This window comes from Malus sylvestris, chromosome 4 (genome assembly GCF_916048215.2).
Source record: "Malus sylvestris chromosome 4, drMalSylv7.2, whole genome shotgun sequence".
Classification (NCBI taxonomy): domain Eukaryota; kingdom Viridiplantae; phylum Streptophyta; class Magnoliopsida; order Rosales; family Rosaceae; genus Malus; species Malus sylvestris.
The window spans coordinates 26,522,686-26,540,064 of record NC_062263.1 but is presented as its reverse complement, the minus strand read 5'-3'; the positions used below and the strand labels follow the sequence as shown (position 1 = coordinate 26,540,064).

The 17,379-nt window shown below is 46.3% G+C and overlaps 1 protein-coding gene across 1 annotated transcript; it reads right to left on the bottom strand.

Annotated features, from left to right (window-relative positions):
- Positions 1–17,007: 17,007 nt before the first annotated feature.
- LOC126618275 (uncharacterized) lies at positions 17,008–17,379 on the bottom strand. Its single transcript, XM_050286325.1, has one exon. The coding sequence runs from the start codon at positions 17,377–17,379 to the stop codon at positions 17,008–17,010; it is 372 nt and encodes a 123-aa protein (XP_050142282.1).

The following is a 17,379-nucleotide window of genomic DNA, read 5'->3' as shown; positions in this document are numbered from 1 at the left end:
GATTTTTTCAAAGCGAGGAAATTTTGAGAGAAACGGAGACTAGGGAAAAAGGAGGGAAGAGAGCGTTAGTGACTTTTTAGGGTTTTAGTTGGTGTGCTTTAACGCTAAACCACCGATGCTATTTATAGTAGTTTGCAAGGGATTACCTTAGTCAATCGTGGAAGATTTTATCCTGAAAAGAAATTTAATATTTTTGCAATGAAGAAATACAATAATTAATGTAGACTATTTTGGTATATATGTACATGTTTTGATGAATTTTTGTTTGATATTATCCAACCTTTGGTTTTATATGGAAGTTTGTCTGGAAATTTTCATACATAGATGCATGTATGAAAACGCAATTTTTTCTGTATGACTTATCCATTCATTAAATAGAGTTATTTTATCGCTATATATTTGGTAATTACTACTAATAAGGTAAATCCATTTTTTAGGGAGTTTTTGTTTCTCTCTCTTTTCTGGCGCACATTACGAATATACTATAAAAATAAAGACAGCTTAAATTTCTAATTTCACCTTTTTTTCGTATTTAAGAGAGAAAATCAAAACATCTTAAGTAAAAAACTCTCAAGCGCGCCGGACCTGTTGGCCACCCATCCCTCATCTGAATGCTGACCTACCACTCCGAACGAAATGAACTACTTGAGTTTTCGCCGTGACTAAAAAGAATATTAGGAGTGAATTTTACTTGCTTTGGATTTTGAGGAACCTAAACGGTATGCACTGTTCTAAAAATCCCCGCCTAGCGTTGTCTAGACCTCCGCTACTAGGTACTAAGTGGATGGTCACCGTCCTGATTAATGTCTAAACGTTTGAAAATTAAGAAAGGGCGCTAGAGCTACTGCCTAGATTGCCTAGCCACCTGCCTAGTCCACCTAGACCCGCCTAGACACCTGCCTAGGTTACAACTCACTTAGATAAAAAATAGATAAATTTCCTTTTGCATTTGTTGACCCTAGAAACTACCAAGCCTACGTGGCGCGCATGCCGAGTAATCTATAAGCTAACTACGTCCTTCGGTGAATGCGGGCGTGCCAACTCGTCGGCCGAGCTCAGCCGATGAGTAAATTTGTTGATGTTGCGTTGAGTGCGCGGCTGACTTCTACGTCTTGCGATTGCGACCGAGGAAGGAACGCGTCTCGGCCTCTTGGGTTCTCGAACCTAAAGACAAGGTTACTATTCTTTACGAAGTTCACGAATCGTCGTCGTCGGATTCAGTCACAGTGATGTTATTCGTCAGAGTAAACTCTCGCCGAATCGACACCAAAGTGTAAGGGCACAAATGCTCAAAACAGATATAAGTCTTGATGGTAAACGTGGTTCGGCCGTCCGAATGCCGAACTCTAAATCCTACTTGGGAATATCCAATCATAAAATAACTCGGCGAGCAAAGCACCGAGCTCGATATACCGTAACACCTCACTTCGTCGAGAAGGCTAATGAGATGACCTCAATCAATAAGGATTCAGAAATCCTTCTCGACCGAGACTTGGATAGGTAATCAACCGTTTTCGCCGCAGTGCTGTTGATGCCAACGGAAGATACTGCGAGATCGACTGATTCTACGGTGACAGAGCTATCTATGCCGACTTAAGATATCACCGGTTGCTTCCACAGTGCTGTTGATGCCAACGGAAGATGTGTCAATGAAAAAGAAGGAAAAAATCTCAAGTTGTTGAGAGTTTGCGCAAGGCAGTTTTGTATTGATTTGCAGGGGGCTTGAATGATGCACAGCCTCTTCTATTTATAGCAACGGCTCCCCCCAAGGTCGAGTTAAAACCCTACTCAAACTAGGTCTTCTTCTCCTGATCAGCACCAACTCGACCAATCCTATTTTCACTAGGATTGTGAACCTAGTCCCTAACCGAGCCGGATTCGCTTCCGGGTTATTAGTCCTGCCGAGACTCCTCATTGCACTAGGACTCGACTTCTTGCGTTATGACCTAGCCGACCTAGGTTTGGAGGCCCACGTACTGAACGATCCACGGCATTCTTGTCGCAAGGCCTTCCGGGTCGAGAACGATTCTATACTCGGCCCAAACTATTATTTTGGGCCCAAACATTGCCCCCTCGCTTCTGAGGTCCTCGGCCTGAATTCGTTGGCCAAGTTTCGACCTTGAAGAAGCGAATGTAATCCTCATAACCCTAGTGCTCTATTTCCAAGGCGCATTTATTGAGCACGATTGCACGATCTTGATCCTGCTAACCAACTCGCCACGTGGCGTCTTCTAACACGGCCAATCCCTAATAATGACGTCTAAGGCGTGCGGCTACCTGAACTGTCATGCCATCATGACCTTATGGCTGAACATAGCCACTCTACCTCAATCCGCGAGCAGTTTGTCATCGTGCAGACGTCGAAACGTCTTTCGCCATTAAACTCGCCATCACACGCAATCGTGCGCCCCCAAAACCTTAGACTCTCGGTCTTCTCAACTGCATTTCCTGAATGTTCATCATGATCAGTGATTCCTTTGGTCAATTTTTCCCTTTATTTTGAATTTCGAACGATTGCCCTTCCTTCCAAAATCCTATAAATACTGAAATCCATCATTCATACTTTACGCTTTCAAAATCTCTCTGAAATTTCTTGCTTTTGTTCTCCAGCGCAGTTCTTTTTCCCAAGTCTTCGTCCCTCAATCTTTAAACCCAGAAAATTATTTTCTTGTCAAACCATTCACCATGGCCTCCTTTATCTCCAAGCTTTCTAAGGAGTGTGACCAATGCCAAAAAATCATCGATCGGAGTTCAATCAAGACCATCCGATTTGAGAGTGACATGAGTACCTCTCACCAAATCTTGGGTCCTCTCTTTAAGGCGGCGGTGCCACCAACCATCACCGGGCTCCTCCAGAAGCATTGCCTGTCATCCTTGCTGCAAGGATTTGAATGGTCGAAGTGGGAGGTGGCGAGGCCTCAAGGCTCCTGGCCCTCGACCACTACAGCCTGGGCAGCCTGGGTTGTACGAATGGAAAGGCTTTTCGGCAAGCAATGGAAAGCCCTAGGCATTTATGATGCCATTCGCCTCTCATCCATGGATATCATCCTGGACAAGGAGCTTCTCTTGGCGGCCTCATGTTTCTAGTGTTCGGCCACTAACACCATGGTTCTCCCTCTTGGCCCCATTGGCCCCATTGGCCCCACCATCCTCGACCTCACTGCCATCTTGGGGACTTCCCCAACTGGAATCCCAGTCGACGCTGCCCTCCCTGGGTACCCGTCGAACCTCAATTTGAAGGTGCTCTTCGACAAGCGGGCCCTTGAGACGCTGAGCGGTGATGGCCAAACACCCTCGAAGGAAGAGGTCCACAAGCTTCACAAGAACTTTTTCAACTACAGCACCCTCTACCTCCATTTTGCCGGCCGAGGAGATGAGGCTTTGCGAGAAGGGGAGCACGAGGCTTTCCTCTTCTATTGGTATTTGTTGTACCAAATCTAATAAGTGTCTGGTCGAGAATATGCCAGTGGCCGAAGCTTTAGCCAGTGGTCACACTTTGGCACTTAGCCTGGCCATTCTCGCACATCTCATACGCTGCTTGGCCGAAGTCACTCTAGACAAGGTCGATCCGCAGTAGAATGGGCCCCTCTGGGTTTTCCAACTCTGGCTGCAGGTCTATTTTGCCCCTCTTCGGCCAATGATGGCCGATTTTTCGCCCAAGGAAGCGTTCGGCCCCCAACTGGCTCTTCGGCCAATCCCCACCCACCAAGCTGAAGAAGTGTTCAGATATTTTTTCTCTCTCGACGACCTTTCTGATGACGAATTCTTGATCTGTCGTCATCCAGAATACCCTTCGTCGATTAGACTTCCTACATCAGCATGGGGCGCGGACGAAGAGGCTGACCTTCATCAATCCTGGGGGTCCTCCGTGCTTGCCCGCGACCTTCCTCTCGGCTGTGAGGGCCGCCGAGCGAGTTGGGAAGTGTATCACCCAAACTTCCTCGCTCGGCAGCTTGGCTACCTCCAAGGTTGCCCGGTCCCCCTTCTCTCATCTCGGTCCGTCCTGAGCCGTGGACGCAAAACTGGTTCTTCCGAAAAGGAATACAGCGACGCGAAAAGGGAGTTCCAAGAGCGGTGCCAGAAATTCCGCCTTCGACCGGCCACTCTAGAAACTCTTTGCACCAATACCTTCGGTGCCTGGTGGGAAGAATATACCCAACAGTTCTTTGGTGTCCTGGTCGAAACCGTTCTCGCCAAACTCTTCGGTGGTCGACCTAAGAAGGCTTCTGCCCCCCAAACCCAAGGTAATGGTTTATTTCTACCTTTTTCTTTCAATTTTGAACTACTGATCTGCTTTGCTGACTTGCTTTTGCTTCCTCAGGTAGCCGGTCCTTGAAAAATGTGGAAGTGGTCGCTGCAGCTGCAGCTGAGAAAAAATCGGTCGCCTCGAAGAAAGCTAAAACCGATGGGCCTGTCTTGCCGAGCAAACGGCCTCGTCAAGAGGCCGAGCCGACCATCGAACCCCCACGGCCTGCCAAGCGGGTCAAAAAGTTGGCAAAGAAAGGAGCACGGGAGATCCACGTCATTTCCAGTCATACTACGGAGGCGACGACTCCCAGTGTTTCCCCTTCTCTCATTGTCGGCCAGGTCGAGAAACAGCCAACTCCGACGGTAAAAACAGTCAAAGCACGGCCTGTTTCTGAGGTCGGTGCACCAGTCGTAGCTCCATCGGTCGGGGCTACGCCTGCCCTACAAAAGGCAAGCTCTGCAACCGAGAAGACTTCTCCCGCACCTCCCAAGCCTTCGATCGTCGTTTTGGAAGAGAGCGAAGGGAGCGACGAAGTTCCAGTGGCGAGTCACCCTCATCCCCGCCGTCAACCTCTTCCTGGGTCTAAGGTGGCTGTTTCAGTCGGCCATTCCACGGCCGACCGTGGCAAACGACTGGCCGAGGAACCAGTAGCGGCGACCGAAACGCCCGCTCCTCCACAGGACCAGGATGTCCATCCTGCGTCCGAAACGGCTGTCCCAGTCGGCCCTTCCACGGCCGACCGTGGCAAACGACTGGCCGAGGAACCAGAGGTAACGGCGGAAACGCCCATTCATCCTCAAGACCAGGACCTCAACATTCCTTCGCAGGAAGCTACTTCGGCCTTCGTAAGTGCCTTCTATCGCCTTTCCTTGATTATTTTCCTGCCATAAAACTCTAAACCGGAAAAATACTGTCAGGTGCCTGCGTACTCTTTTCATCGAAACTTCTATGCGCCGAAGGGCGTTATCTATATTTTTTGGCCACCTCAGTGGCCATCGAACGTAGATAACCTCCATCGGCCGTGTGAACTGAGAAGCAGTCTAAGACACTGGGCTCGGCTATTGAGTTCTTTAGGTTCGAGCAACGATCCTGGAGACATGGCCGAGGTCTCCTCTCGGCAGGTTAAAAGAAACGAAACCTTCTTGCTATCTTTTTTATGACTTCTTTTGAGCTTAACCTGATTTGTGTGTGCAGGCTTCGTGGGAGGTCGAATTCAAAACTCTTTTGTCCAACACCACCGGAGGGTCTGGTCCTTCGGCCGCCACAACTGACACTGCTGATTCAACAGCTCTGACTCGGCTGCAAGAGGTCTTGTCGCTTTCGGCGTCGCAAGTCCTTGAGCGCAAAGGTCTTGATGTGCTGGGTGCATGTCTAAACGACCTTGGAGCCGACGGTCAGCTGAGCAGTGAAGCTGTCGTTCGGGCGTCAACCGCCTTGGAGCGGGTTCGAGAAACTTTCAGTATTTTTGATAGCGCTCAAAGGGCTGAACAAGACCTGCAGGCTGCCATGATCGTTCAAGATACTCTCCGTCCGAAGATTGACGCCCTAAAGGCTAAAGGAGAAGTCTTGGCCGACCTCGACCGTCAAATAGCCAAATTGGTGAAACGCCGGTCGGTAATCGCCTCCGAGCTTGCCAAGGACTTCGAGTCGGGCGGCAAGGTTTGTTTGATCGAGTATGCGGCGAACACAAAACGGGTCGAGCGGTTGAAGCTGGACAAGAAGAATCGGCAGGCCGAGGTCATAATAGGCGAGGTGCGGTGGTTGGAGCTGAAGGCCCTGCTCGGCACTCTTCTACCTTCTTCACCTTAAATGTATTTGAATGTAAACCGATCGACTTACCCATTTTGTACATGCTTATTAATCTGAATGAACTGGTTTTCTATTTTCGCATTTCCCATGTGACCGGATAGTATTTCTTCAAAAACTTCCCATTGATTGGTAATCTGTGAACTACACCGGTCCGGTCTTTAAGATGATACGTCCCTTTTCCGTATACTTTATGCACAACGAACGGCCCCTCCCAATTTGGCGACCACTTGCCGAACCTAGGGTATTTTAGTCCTACGGGTAACACCGTTTGCCAAACTAATTCACCCTCGCCGAATGTTTTCTGACGCACCTTTTGATTATAGGCTCGCTCGACAATCCGTTTTTGTGCCACCAGTAAGTTATAAGCATCAAGTCGCGCTTCTTCCAAATCTTCTAATTCCTGTCTCATGGACTGATTATATTCGGCGCTAAACAAACTACTTTGTTCAATTAATCGTAACGAATTTATGCTTAACTCGACTGGTAACATTGCATCGTGTCCGTAGGTTAAAGCATACGGGGTTGTCGCAGTCGCCGATCGGGGCGATATTCGATATGCCCATAATGCCTCGTTCAACTTCAAATGCCACATGCCGGGTCTTTCTTTTATTATTTTTTCGAGGATGCCGATCAACACTTTATTACTTGCCTCGGCCTGCCCATTCGCTTGTGGTTAATACGGGGTAGACTGTTCGAGCTGAATTTTTTAATTTGCCGTATACTCTTTAAACCTTTCGACTGTGAAGATTGTTCCATTGTCAGTTATGATCGTTTCTGGTACGCCAAATCTGGTCACAATGTGTTCCTCCACGAAGTCGCAAACTTCTTTAGACGTTAGCTCGGCGTATGATTTTGCTTCGACCCACTTAGTAAAGTAATCGGTTGCGACTATTATCCATGCGTGCCTGGCAGCTCCGGAGGATGGCGTGATTTTGCCGATTACGTCCATGGCCCATCCTCTAAACGGCCATGGTTTAATGACCGAATGCAATGATTCGGCCGGGACCCTTTGTATAGGCCCGTGGATTTGGCACTGTACGCATCCTCGTGCAAACTCGATACAATCCTTTAGTATTCTCGGCCAAAAATAACCGTGTCGTCGAAGTAGCCATCGTATTTTTCATCCGGATTGATGAGCTCCGCAAACCCCTTCATGGACTTCTGTGATCGCCCGAGCACCCTCTTGGGGGCCGAGGCATAGCAGTAGCAATCCATCCTCCCTTTTTCGGTATAACTCATTTTGGTACGTGACATAGTTCGTAGCGTGAACTCGTGTCTTGCGACTATGTTTTCCATTGGGATTGTCAAGGTACTGCATAATGGGTTTTCTCCAATCATCTGGTGTTGCCTCGACGGTACAAACCTCTATAGTGTCTTGTCGGTCTAGCAACGAAGGTAAAGACATGACTCAGGTGCGTATTATATCGTCGCGCCGGAGGATTTGCTGGTTAACCAAGGCCAGGTATAGTTGTCGTAACACCGGTATTTCTCGGCCTAGCTTGCTCCCTAGGAGTTGTGCACCAAAGGTAATTTGAGCCAACTCGTCCGCATCGGTATTATAGATCCGGGAAATATGTTCGAACGTAATACCGTCGAAGGACTCGGCCAAATAGCTGGCAACCATGTGGTAGGGTGCCAGGGTACAACTCATGCAGCGGAAAGACCCATTAAGTTGGTTAATCACAAGCTCAGAGTCGCCGAGGACGAGGGCACGGGTGGCCTGCAAGTCATGAAAGAGGCCAAGGCCAATGATAAGGGCTTCATATTCAGCCTGATTATTGGTGCAGTCAAAATCAAACTTAAGCGAAAAATACCAACGATCGTGATTAGGAGATTGAATGACAACCCCAACACCGGCCGAGGATGAAGTACTGGAACCGTCAAAATACATCGTCCAATAGTTGTCGCGTGTTTCAACCATGCCGATTTCGACATCGGTATCCCCAAAACCATAGGGGGTTGGGTGGTGAGCAAGGAAATCGGCCAATGCTTGGCCTTTTACAGCTTTCTGGGGCACGTATTGCAAGCTAAACTCGGACAACGCCATCGTCCACTTCCCAATTCTCCCTTTTACGATTGGCCGGGTAAGCATGTACTGGATAACGTCGGTCTGGGCCATGACTTGTGTGACCGACGGAAGCATGTAATGCCGGAGCTTGGAGGCGGCGAAGAACACGGTAAGACAGAGCTTCTCAACGGCGGAATAATTGATCTCCGGTGGATTAAGATTTCGATTGAGGTAAAAAATAGCCTGCTCTCGCCCAACATCGTTATCTTGGGCAAGGAGGCAGCCGATGGACTCTTCAGACGCCGAGATATATAGTTTGAGGGGTTTACCGCGCCGAGGTGGAACAAGGACATGTGGTGTCGTGAGGGAGACTTTGATTTGTGTAAACGCCGCCTGATGCTCGTTCGTCCACGCAAATGTATCCGAGTTCTTAAGTTTCAACAGCATCGAAAACGCTTTCATTTTCCATGCCGAGTTAGCTATAAATCGACGGAGAACATTTATCTTGCCGAGTATGGACTGCAACTGTTTCTTCGTAGTCGGGGGTGGAGCACTAATGATTGCACGTGCTTTATTTTCGTCCACTTCAATCCCACGGTGATGTACCAGGAAACCGAGAAAATTACCGGCCGACACATCGAATGTACACTTGGCAGGATTCATTTTGAGATTGTGTTGGCACATACGAAGGAAAGCCTGTCGGAGATCATCCACATGAGTCCGCCGTTGTTTGGATTTAATTACACCATCGTCGATATAGACTTCGACGATGGTTCCAATTAAATCATGAAATATGGTGTTCATTGCCCGTTGGTATGTGGCGCCGGTATTTTTGAGGCCGAATGGCATAATAACCCATTCGTAAGTGCCGAGTGCCCCCGAGCAGCGGAAAGCAGTTTTGTGCACATCGGCTTCGGCAATGAAAATTTGGTTGTACCCGGCATGTCCATCCATAAAGGATAAGATCGCATGATTCACCGCGGCATCGATTAACAGATCTGAAATCTGCATTGTATACTCATCTTTGGGAGTTGCCAGATTCAGATTTCTGAAATCGATGCAGATGCGCAGTGCACCATTCTTCTTTAAGACAGGAACGATATTCGCCAACCATTCCACATATCGAGCTGGCCGAATGAACCCGGCTTTCAAAAGTCGAACCAGTTCGTCTTTGATGCCGAGTTGCACTTCGATAGAGAATCGACGAGGTGGCTGCCGGAAAGGTTTACATTCGGGCTTAATACGTAATTCATGCTCGACAAGAGTACGATCTAAGCCGGGCATTTCATGGTAGCTCCAAGCAAAACAATCTTTGAACTCCGTAAGCAAGGCACGAAGTTCGTCCTTCATTTGTTGGGGAAGTAAAGCACTAATAAACAAAGGCCGTGGGTCGTCGGTCGTCCCAACATTAATCTCTTCCAAAGGGTCCTTAACTTGGGGCTGATGATCTTCGAGCTCGGCCGGGGCGGCTCGAACTTTGTCAAGGGATAAGACAGGACCATTATTTCCTTCGGCGAGGAACTCGACGAGGTTAACGCCTGAATTTGGTTGTTTAGATATAATATACCAATGGGCCAGCAGTCGTTCCATAGTAGATGAAACCGCGGCCATACGTTCTTCCTGATCGGTGTCAAACATCAGCTTCGGGAAGAAAGTTGGCTAACCCGAGTCTCGCCGAATCCTGGTGGACAATCTCGGCGCCAACCTCGATAGCTTTCTGAACAGAAATCCGAGTCGGCCGTCCTTCATCATTGATGCCTTGCAAAGTAATGTAGCCGACGTGGTCATCATAGTACCGTGCTTGGATCATGTTAGTTTCGAAGGGTTGGCTATTGGCCGGGTGAACAGTGACCGATTTGCCGTCCCAAAAAAATGAGCACTTGATACAATGAGGAAGGAATACAGCTGGTTTGGTGAATCCAATCTCGACCGAGTAGTGCATTATACTCGGTTTTAGAATCGACCACGAAAAAGGCGGTCATGTAAGTGCGACCGGCAATATTCACTGTTAACGGAATGACACCTTTGGTTTGGGATTTGTCACCGACGAAACTACTCATTGTGATCCCTGACGGAATAAGTTCGTCATTAGAGCGACGTAAGGCCTTCATGATGTTCATAGGCATGATATTGACGGTAGCTCCACAGTCGACAAAAATTTTAGAAACTGGATATCCCTCGATATGGGCCGTCGCATACAATGGCTTTAAATGATGGAGGTTGGCCGATGGTGAGCGAGGAAATAATTCGGCCAAAGCTGCTTTGATATTGTCATCCTTTGTTGCAGAGTTAACTTCAGCAACGGATACAAAATCAACATGGCCGGCTTCCTCGGCGACTACATCACTATCGAGGAAATTCGGCTGAGCTGTGCTGGATTGAAAAGCAGCGGGTAACACATGGACCATACTGATTTCCATGTTATCCAAGACTGATGGGCCCAACGGGTTAGGATCTTCCTCGCTAACCTCATCCCTCGTCTGGTCGGCGACTACGGCTTCCGTTGTTGTCAGAGTTGGACAAAGAGACTCTCTGCTCCTTCTTCAGTGGTTTGATCCTATGTTGCTGCTTCGGCAGCTTGTTGGTTCTGCGTGATTGCCTCAAGTGAGGTTGAGGTCGACAGTGTGCTTGGGGTCAAGATCCGAGCCTGCTCCTGGTAGTGTATTCGGGCATCCCTGGTGTCGAGATAAGCATCCAATCGTGCAACACGTGCTATTTCATCGGTCGTAAGGCCGAAGAGAGAAACAGCCAAAAATACTTCGAAGTGATATCGTAAATACTGAAGGTCCTCCATTGAGAAAGGAAGGTCGGCTGCATCGATATCAGTGTATGGGTCGACTTCAAATCCAAGGACACGAGCTTCTCGTATGTGCTAGAACCTTGCTTTCAATCCTGGGTCTGAGGTCTTCTGAATGATTCGCTCGGCATCAGGACAAGTCAGAACTAGATCAATTGTATCCTGACATGCCTTCGGCAAACCATACAGATCATTGGCTGAATGTTTCTTATGAAATTCTCGCATGTATTCCAAAGCCTCCCCGAGGAACGGTGGGTGCAAATTCCGTCGAATTTTGATCAAAGGTTCTTGTATGGCTGGCTGGCGGGGCTAATTTGCTTTCAGCCTCTTGCCTGAAATGCTCGAAGCGTGCCTTCATCTCCCCTGGCCGAAGAAGAAGTTTGATTCGTTTATCAGCCTCTTCGAACGTGGTTTCGACATCTCGGTTGACCAGCCGTTTCCCTTGAACCAACTCTGTCATAATAGCTGGGGGTGGTCGTTCATCATCAGTAACAATTGTGTCATTCGGCCGCCATTGAGGGACCGAAGTTTCTTGGGCCGCTTGTCGACGGGCCATGCAATCTATCCTTTGGTGCCGGCGTTTCTGGGATTTGGACAGTGCGGTGTAGACGCCTTTCGAAGAATGATATGTATACCAACGTTGATCGCTAGGTTTGGGAGGTTTGAAAGTTTTTTAGCTCCGCGATGATTCTGAACTGCTAGAATTACGTTTATAGTAGTCCTCGTCATAAAATGAAGTATCAAAATCAAGGCGCCGCCTGACTGAGGGTGCCTCTTCCATCCTCACTTTAGGACCGAGCCTATAAAAAACCCCTTGATGTTGGCCTACGTTGGCAACCTTTTGCTGGGTTACGGCCGTAGGTCGTTCTGTTATAAGCGAAGAGGGCTTCTCCTCTGGCTCACTGCCGACCTTTGCTCTACATTTACTGCACAAAACCGCTGTCCCACTGTCTTCATCGGTGGTATAATCCATCATAGGTTTGACAATAGCGGGTCCCGTTAAAGCTGTAGGTGGTTTGTTTGAGCGAAAATCAGCCATGAAACATGGCCGAGAATTCTGATTCCGAAAACGTTGCGTCGCTACATCTTCGGCCTTCCCTTTCCCTTTGTCTTTAGGTAGGCAAGCATCGACCATATTTATTGTTGCCGTGGGGAACGGGTCAGTATCAACACTCATCTTCTTCTCCGGAAATTTCAGTTTGCCATTATCAATCCAGCTTTGGACGTTGTCTCGAAACACGACGCAATTGTTTGTCGTGTGTTTGCTTGAATTGTGGTATTTGCAATATATCTTTCCTTTAAGCTCTTCAGCCTTGGGAATGTTGTGCCCAGGTCGAAGTTTGATGATCCTTGCTGATAACAGTTGATCAAAAATTGCATCGGCCTTTGTAATATCAAAAGTATAAACTTTCGACGGTTTCAGTGCTCCTTCAGTAGCCGAGCGGATTTTGACTTCCTTAGAGTCAACTTGAGTCAGTACCTTGCAAACGTATGGCTTATCTATCACTATCTCAGCTGCATCCACACTAACGCATTCATCCTCGGTTGATGCATAATTGACAGCAGGATTCTTGTAAATCGTCCCCCGAGATGGAGCTTTCGAAATCTTTTCCTCGCGGAGCAAATAATCATACTGCTCGACATGTTGGGCTAATTCGTACATATCCCGAAAGTTTACCCCCAAGAATTTCTTTTTGTATTCGACGTCAAAACCGTTCAGAGCAAGTCTGACGAATTCAACTTCGGGGAGAGGCACTCGGCACCAATTCCTAGCTGATTTGAATCTAGTAAGATAATCCATTGGTGACTCGTCGGACGCCTGAGCCATCCTTGCTAGTGAGGATACTGACATTTCCATTCCCGGCTGATAAAACTGCTCATGAAATTTCTCGACCAACTCCTCCCAACTCTGGACGGAGTTCGGTGGGAGGTTAATATACCAAGCGAACGCTGAGCCAGTCAACGAAAAATTGAAAAGTCGCAGCTTGTGAAAGTCACTATTAACGTCTCCGCATTGTGCGGTGAAGCGAGCTACATGTTCTAACGAGGATAAGGATGATTCTCCGGCAAAAAGGCTAAAATCCGGGATCTTGAAACCTCTAGGGTATTCGACCTGTTCCACGTAAGCTGGATACGGGTGTATAAACTTAGGGAACTTCGGCCCTTTCTTCATGGCCGAATCGATCATCCGTTGAACTTCGGTCATATCGACGGGCGTTACTTCCACTCTCTGGTCGGATCCGTCTGACCTACTATTCGACCCTCATCCTCTTTCCAATTGAAGTGGCCTGAGCCGAGCAGGAATTAGCTCGGCTGGTGCACTTGATAATAGATTATTCCTCGGCGGCAAATGATGGGCAAGATCGAAAGTTCTACCATCGTTGACCTTACTAACCAGTATTTCGAGTAATCTGGTTTGTGCTTCACTGGAATTGCGTATCATGTCATGAAGCTTATCGATTCCTCAACTCAATGTCTGTTCAACCGTCCGAGATTGCTCGTCAAGCCGTTTTCGAAGAAACGACCTTGCGGGTGGATCGGATCCTTCGCCACCATCTTCATCACAATCTTCTATTACTCCTTCATTGAGAACGCAAGTGTTCCTGTCAGGAATTTCAAGACTGCGAACCTGACCGCCGAGATTAACTTCCCTTTCTCGGCGAGTTGCGCTCGTGGACTCAGGTGTCACGGCGCTGATGGGATTCTGCGCTTGTGGCACATGGTGTCCTATGTTCTGATTTGGTAGATCGGCTGTCGACTTTCCCATAGCTGTTTTCTTTTTTACCGATCGTGTTTCAATTGGCATGAACTTCGTAGTTTAGCACTGGGTCCCACTGGGCGTGCCAAAATGTTGACCCTAGAAACTACCAAGCCTACGTGGCGCGCAGGCCGAGTAATCTATAAGCTAACTACGTCCTTCGGTGAATGCGGGCGTGCCAACTCGTCGGCCGAGGAGTAAATTTGTTGATGTTGCGTTGGGTGCGCGGCTGACTTCTACATCTTGCGATTGCGACCGAGGAAGGAATGCATCTCGGCCTCTTGGGTTCTCGAACCTGAAGACAAGGTTACTACTCTTTACGAAGTTCACGAATCGTCGTTGTCGGATTCGGTCACAATGATGTTATTCGTCAGAGTAAACTCTCGCTGAATCGACACCAAAGTGTAAGGGCACAAATACTCAAAACAGATATAAGTCTTGATGGTAAACGTGGTTCGGCCGTCCGAATGCCGAACTCTAAATCCTACTTGGGAATATCCAATCATAAAATAACTCGGCGAGCAAAGCGCCGAGCTCGATATACCGTAACACCTCACTTCGCCGAGAAGGCTAATGAGATGACCTCAATCAATAAGGATTCAGAAATCCTTCTCGACCAAGACTTGGATAGGTAATCAACCATTCTCGCCGCAGTGCTGTTGATGCCAACGGAAGATACTGCGAGATCGACTGATTCTACGGTGACAGAGCTATCTATGCCGACTTAAGATATCACCGGTTGCTTCCACAGTGTTGTTGATGCCAACGGAAGATGTGTCAGCGAAAAAGAAGGAAAAAATCTCAAGTTGTTGAGAGTTTGCGCAGGGCAGTTTTGTATTGATTTGCAGGGGGCTTGAATGATGCACAGCCTCTTCTATTTATAGCAACGGCTCCCCCCAAGGTCGAGTTAAAATCCTACTCGGACTAGGTCTTCTTCTCCTAATCAGCACCAACTCGACCAATCCTATTTTCACTAGGATTGTGAACCTAGTCCCTAACTGAGCCGGATTCGCTTGCGGGTTATTAGTCCTGCCAAGACTCCTCATTGCACTAGGACTCGACTTCTTGCGTTATGACCTAGCCGACCTCGGTTTGGAGGCCCACGTACTGAACAATCCACGGCATTCTTGTCGCAAGGCCTTCCGGGCTGAGAACGATTCTATACTCGGCCCAAACTATTATTTTGGGCCCAAACAGCATTTTATTGTTTCCAATAAATTGTAAGAGACTTATTGAACAATTAAATAAACACAAATTATATGTTTGCTTGCTCCCTATGTTTTCATTATGTTCCAATACTTCATAATATATATGTCATTATATTTTCTAGTTTATGATGAATTTATATATATTTTAAGTATAAAGAAACACTTATTTACATGAAATACAATAGATTTACTTAAATCCGCCTAGGCGCTAGGCCCTATTCCAGTCGCCCAACTAGTGCCTAGCACCTTTTAGAACCTTGACAGTACAAGATGAAATTATTAATGATCAAAATTTTTTTTGGAGGCGGCGAAAGCCTGACACCAACTACAATAACATGGTGTCTTGAATTAAATTAGAGCGCACCTCATGCCAAACAAAAAGGCAACCCAAAATAAAGAAAATTTGGCGTCGATGGATCACCGTTTGCTTCACGACAAATTTAGGGTTCTAACAAAGCCACAAAAACATTAATTGTCCTCATATTAGAAACATAGGCAATTTTTTTTAATAATTAAAACATGTAATAGCATGAATAACTAAGTAACACTACGTAACTTATTATCCGTGAAAATGAAATTTTCCCTCTATAAATAATATTGAGTACATCATTCAAATTGCTATTAGCAATTGTGATTGTTTTACCCACTGTTCTAAAAACCTCCACCTAACATCGCTCCGATTAATGCTTAAGCGTTTGAAAATTAAGAAAGGGCACCTAAACCTGTTGAGGCGCTCTCCTAGACGGCCTAGGCACCCGTCTAGCCCGCCCAGACTTGCCTAGACACTTGCCTAGGTTGCAACTCACTTAGATACAAAATAGATAATTTTCCTTTTGCATTTTATTGTTTCCAATAAATTGTAATAGACTTATTGAACACTTAAATAAACACACATTATATGTTTACTCCCATATTTTGTTCCAATACTTCATAATATATGTCATTCTAATTTCTAGTTTATGATGAAATTATATACATTTTAAGTATAAATAGACACTTATTTACACAAAATACAATAGATTTACTTAAATCCGCCTAGTCCACCTAGGCTCCACCTAGCCGCCTAGGCACTAGGCCCCAACCCGTCGCCCGATTAGCGCCTAGCATCCACATGAGTGGATATATAGGAATCAAAATATGCCGAATAACTCATGTTATGCTCATCTACATCTCTCATAAGTTCGAGCTTGATTGTGAGACCCACCTGTCAAGCAAGGACAAAAGTCGGCCTTAGTGATCTAACAGTGCCGAATGAAATGTCGTCGCTCAACGGATAAAAGTTACTCTAGGTATAACATGTTGATCTACCCCAAGAGCTCATATCGACGAGAAGGTTTGGCACCTCGATGTGATCATAACCACTACCTACATTCTACGAAATTGTGCACCACAAATAGGAGCTAATAAAAAGACATGTGATCCCATAGAAAGAATCGTTGAGTCTTCCTCTTTCCGGACAACACATACAAAGAGACCCACCAATAAATAGTTAAGTAATTAGTGAACTTATGAGAGATGTTTAGACTTAGTTTTTTTTTTCTCTTCCATCTCCCATCTATCATTCACAAAATCAGTTCCTCAAAAAAAAAAAAAACACGAAAAGGCTACCATTTGATACAATGGTAATATGATTTTAGATATCAGTGATTTTTTTATAGAGATAATTTTCGAGGAAATATCTTAAAGATATATAGGGAGTTGGATTATTGAAATACAATAGGGATTGAGCACCACAAGAGTCGCTCAAATGATTTTCTTTGAAGGATTCTTCAATGAGAGGATTTTATATATTTACATTAAGGGGTGAAAAATAAATTACTTTCAAACTCGTCATTCATAAGGTACGAACCTATTATATCTTACTAACAAGTAAAGAGGAATTCCAGTATAATGTAGCACTATTGGCTGAATAATGTGAAATACAAACCAAAATTACCAAACAACTCTTATACAATTAATTTTTCCTACGTAAAATTCAAGAAATTAAAAGATAGAAACTCTGTGGTTTTGATGTCAAGGTAAACAAGCATCAAAATAGAAGCTTAAAACACTGTTGAAGCAAAATAACAAAAATAAAAACAACAAAAACTTCTTAAACAACTCAAGGGAATTTAACCGGGTTATAAGACCACCTAACACCATCTAACATGGTGGTCTTAATCCTTAAAGCAACATGATCTAATCATCCATATCACCAGATTGTGGGGTCGGCACGTCCCCAATGGACCATGGAACCACCTGTATGGCGTTCTGAATGTTTTCATCAATTGTCGCTGAAGTCACTGACGGTTGTGCACCTAAGGGTTGATTCATCTTCGCTAGCTCGTCTTCCTTCCGGCTCTGAATCGCGACAACTTCCTTCAATCTCCCGTCGATCATCCACCCTATTTCCTGTATATCAATGAACTCCAAGCCGGTCAGGGGCTTCCCAGTGAGGCACTGGTTCATGGCCAGCCAAATTTCCACCTCTCGGTTTTCTTTTTTTTGCTTGTTCACCTTCTGTTGCTCCTTTTCAACCATCTGCTTCAGAAACATCTCATGGGTCACCAT

What these genes read in the sequence shown, in the direction of transcription:
- LOC126618275 (XM_050286325.1), bottom strand. Translation starts at nt 17,379, where the DNA reads ATGGTGACCCATGAGATGTTTCTGAAGCAGATGGTTGAAAAGGAGCAA.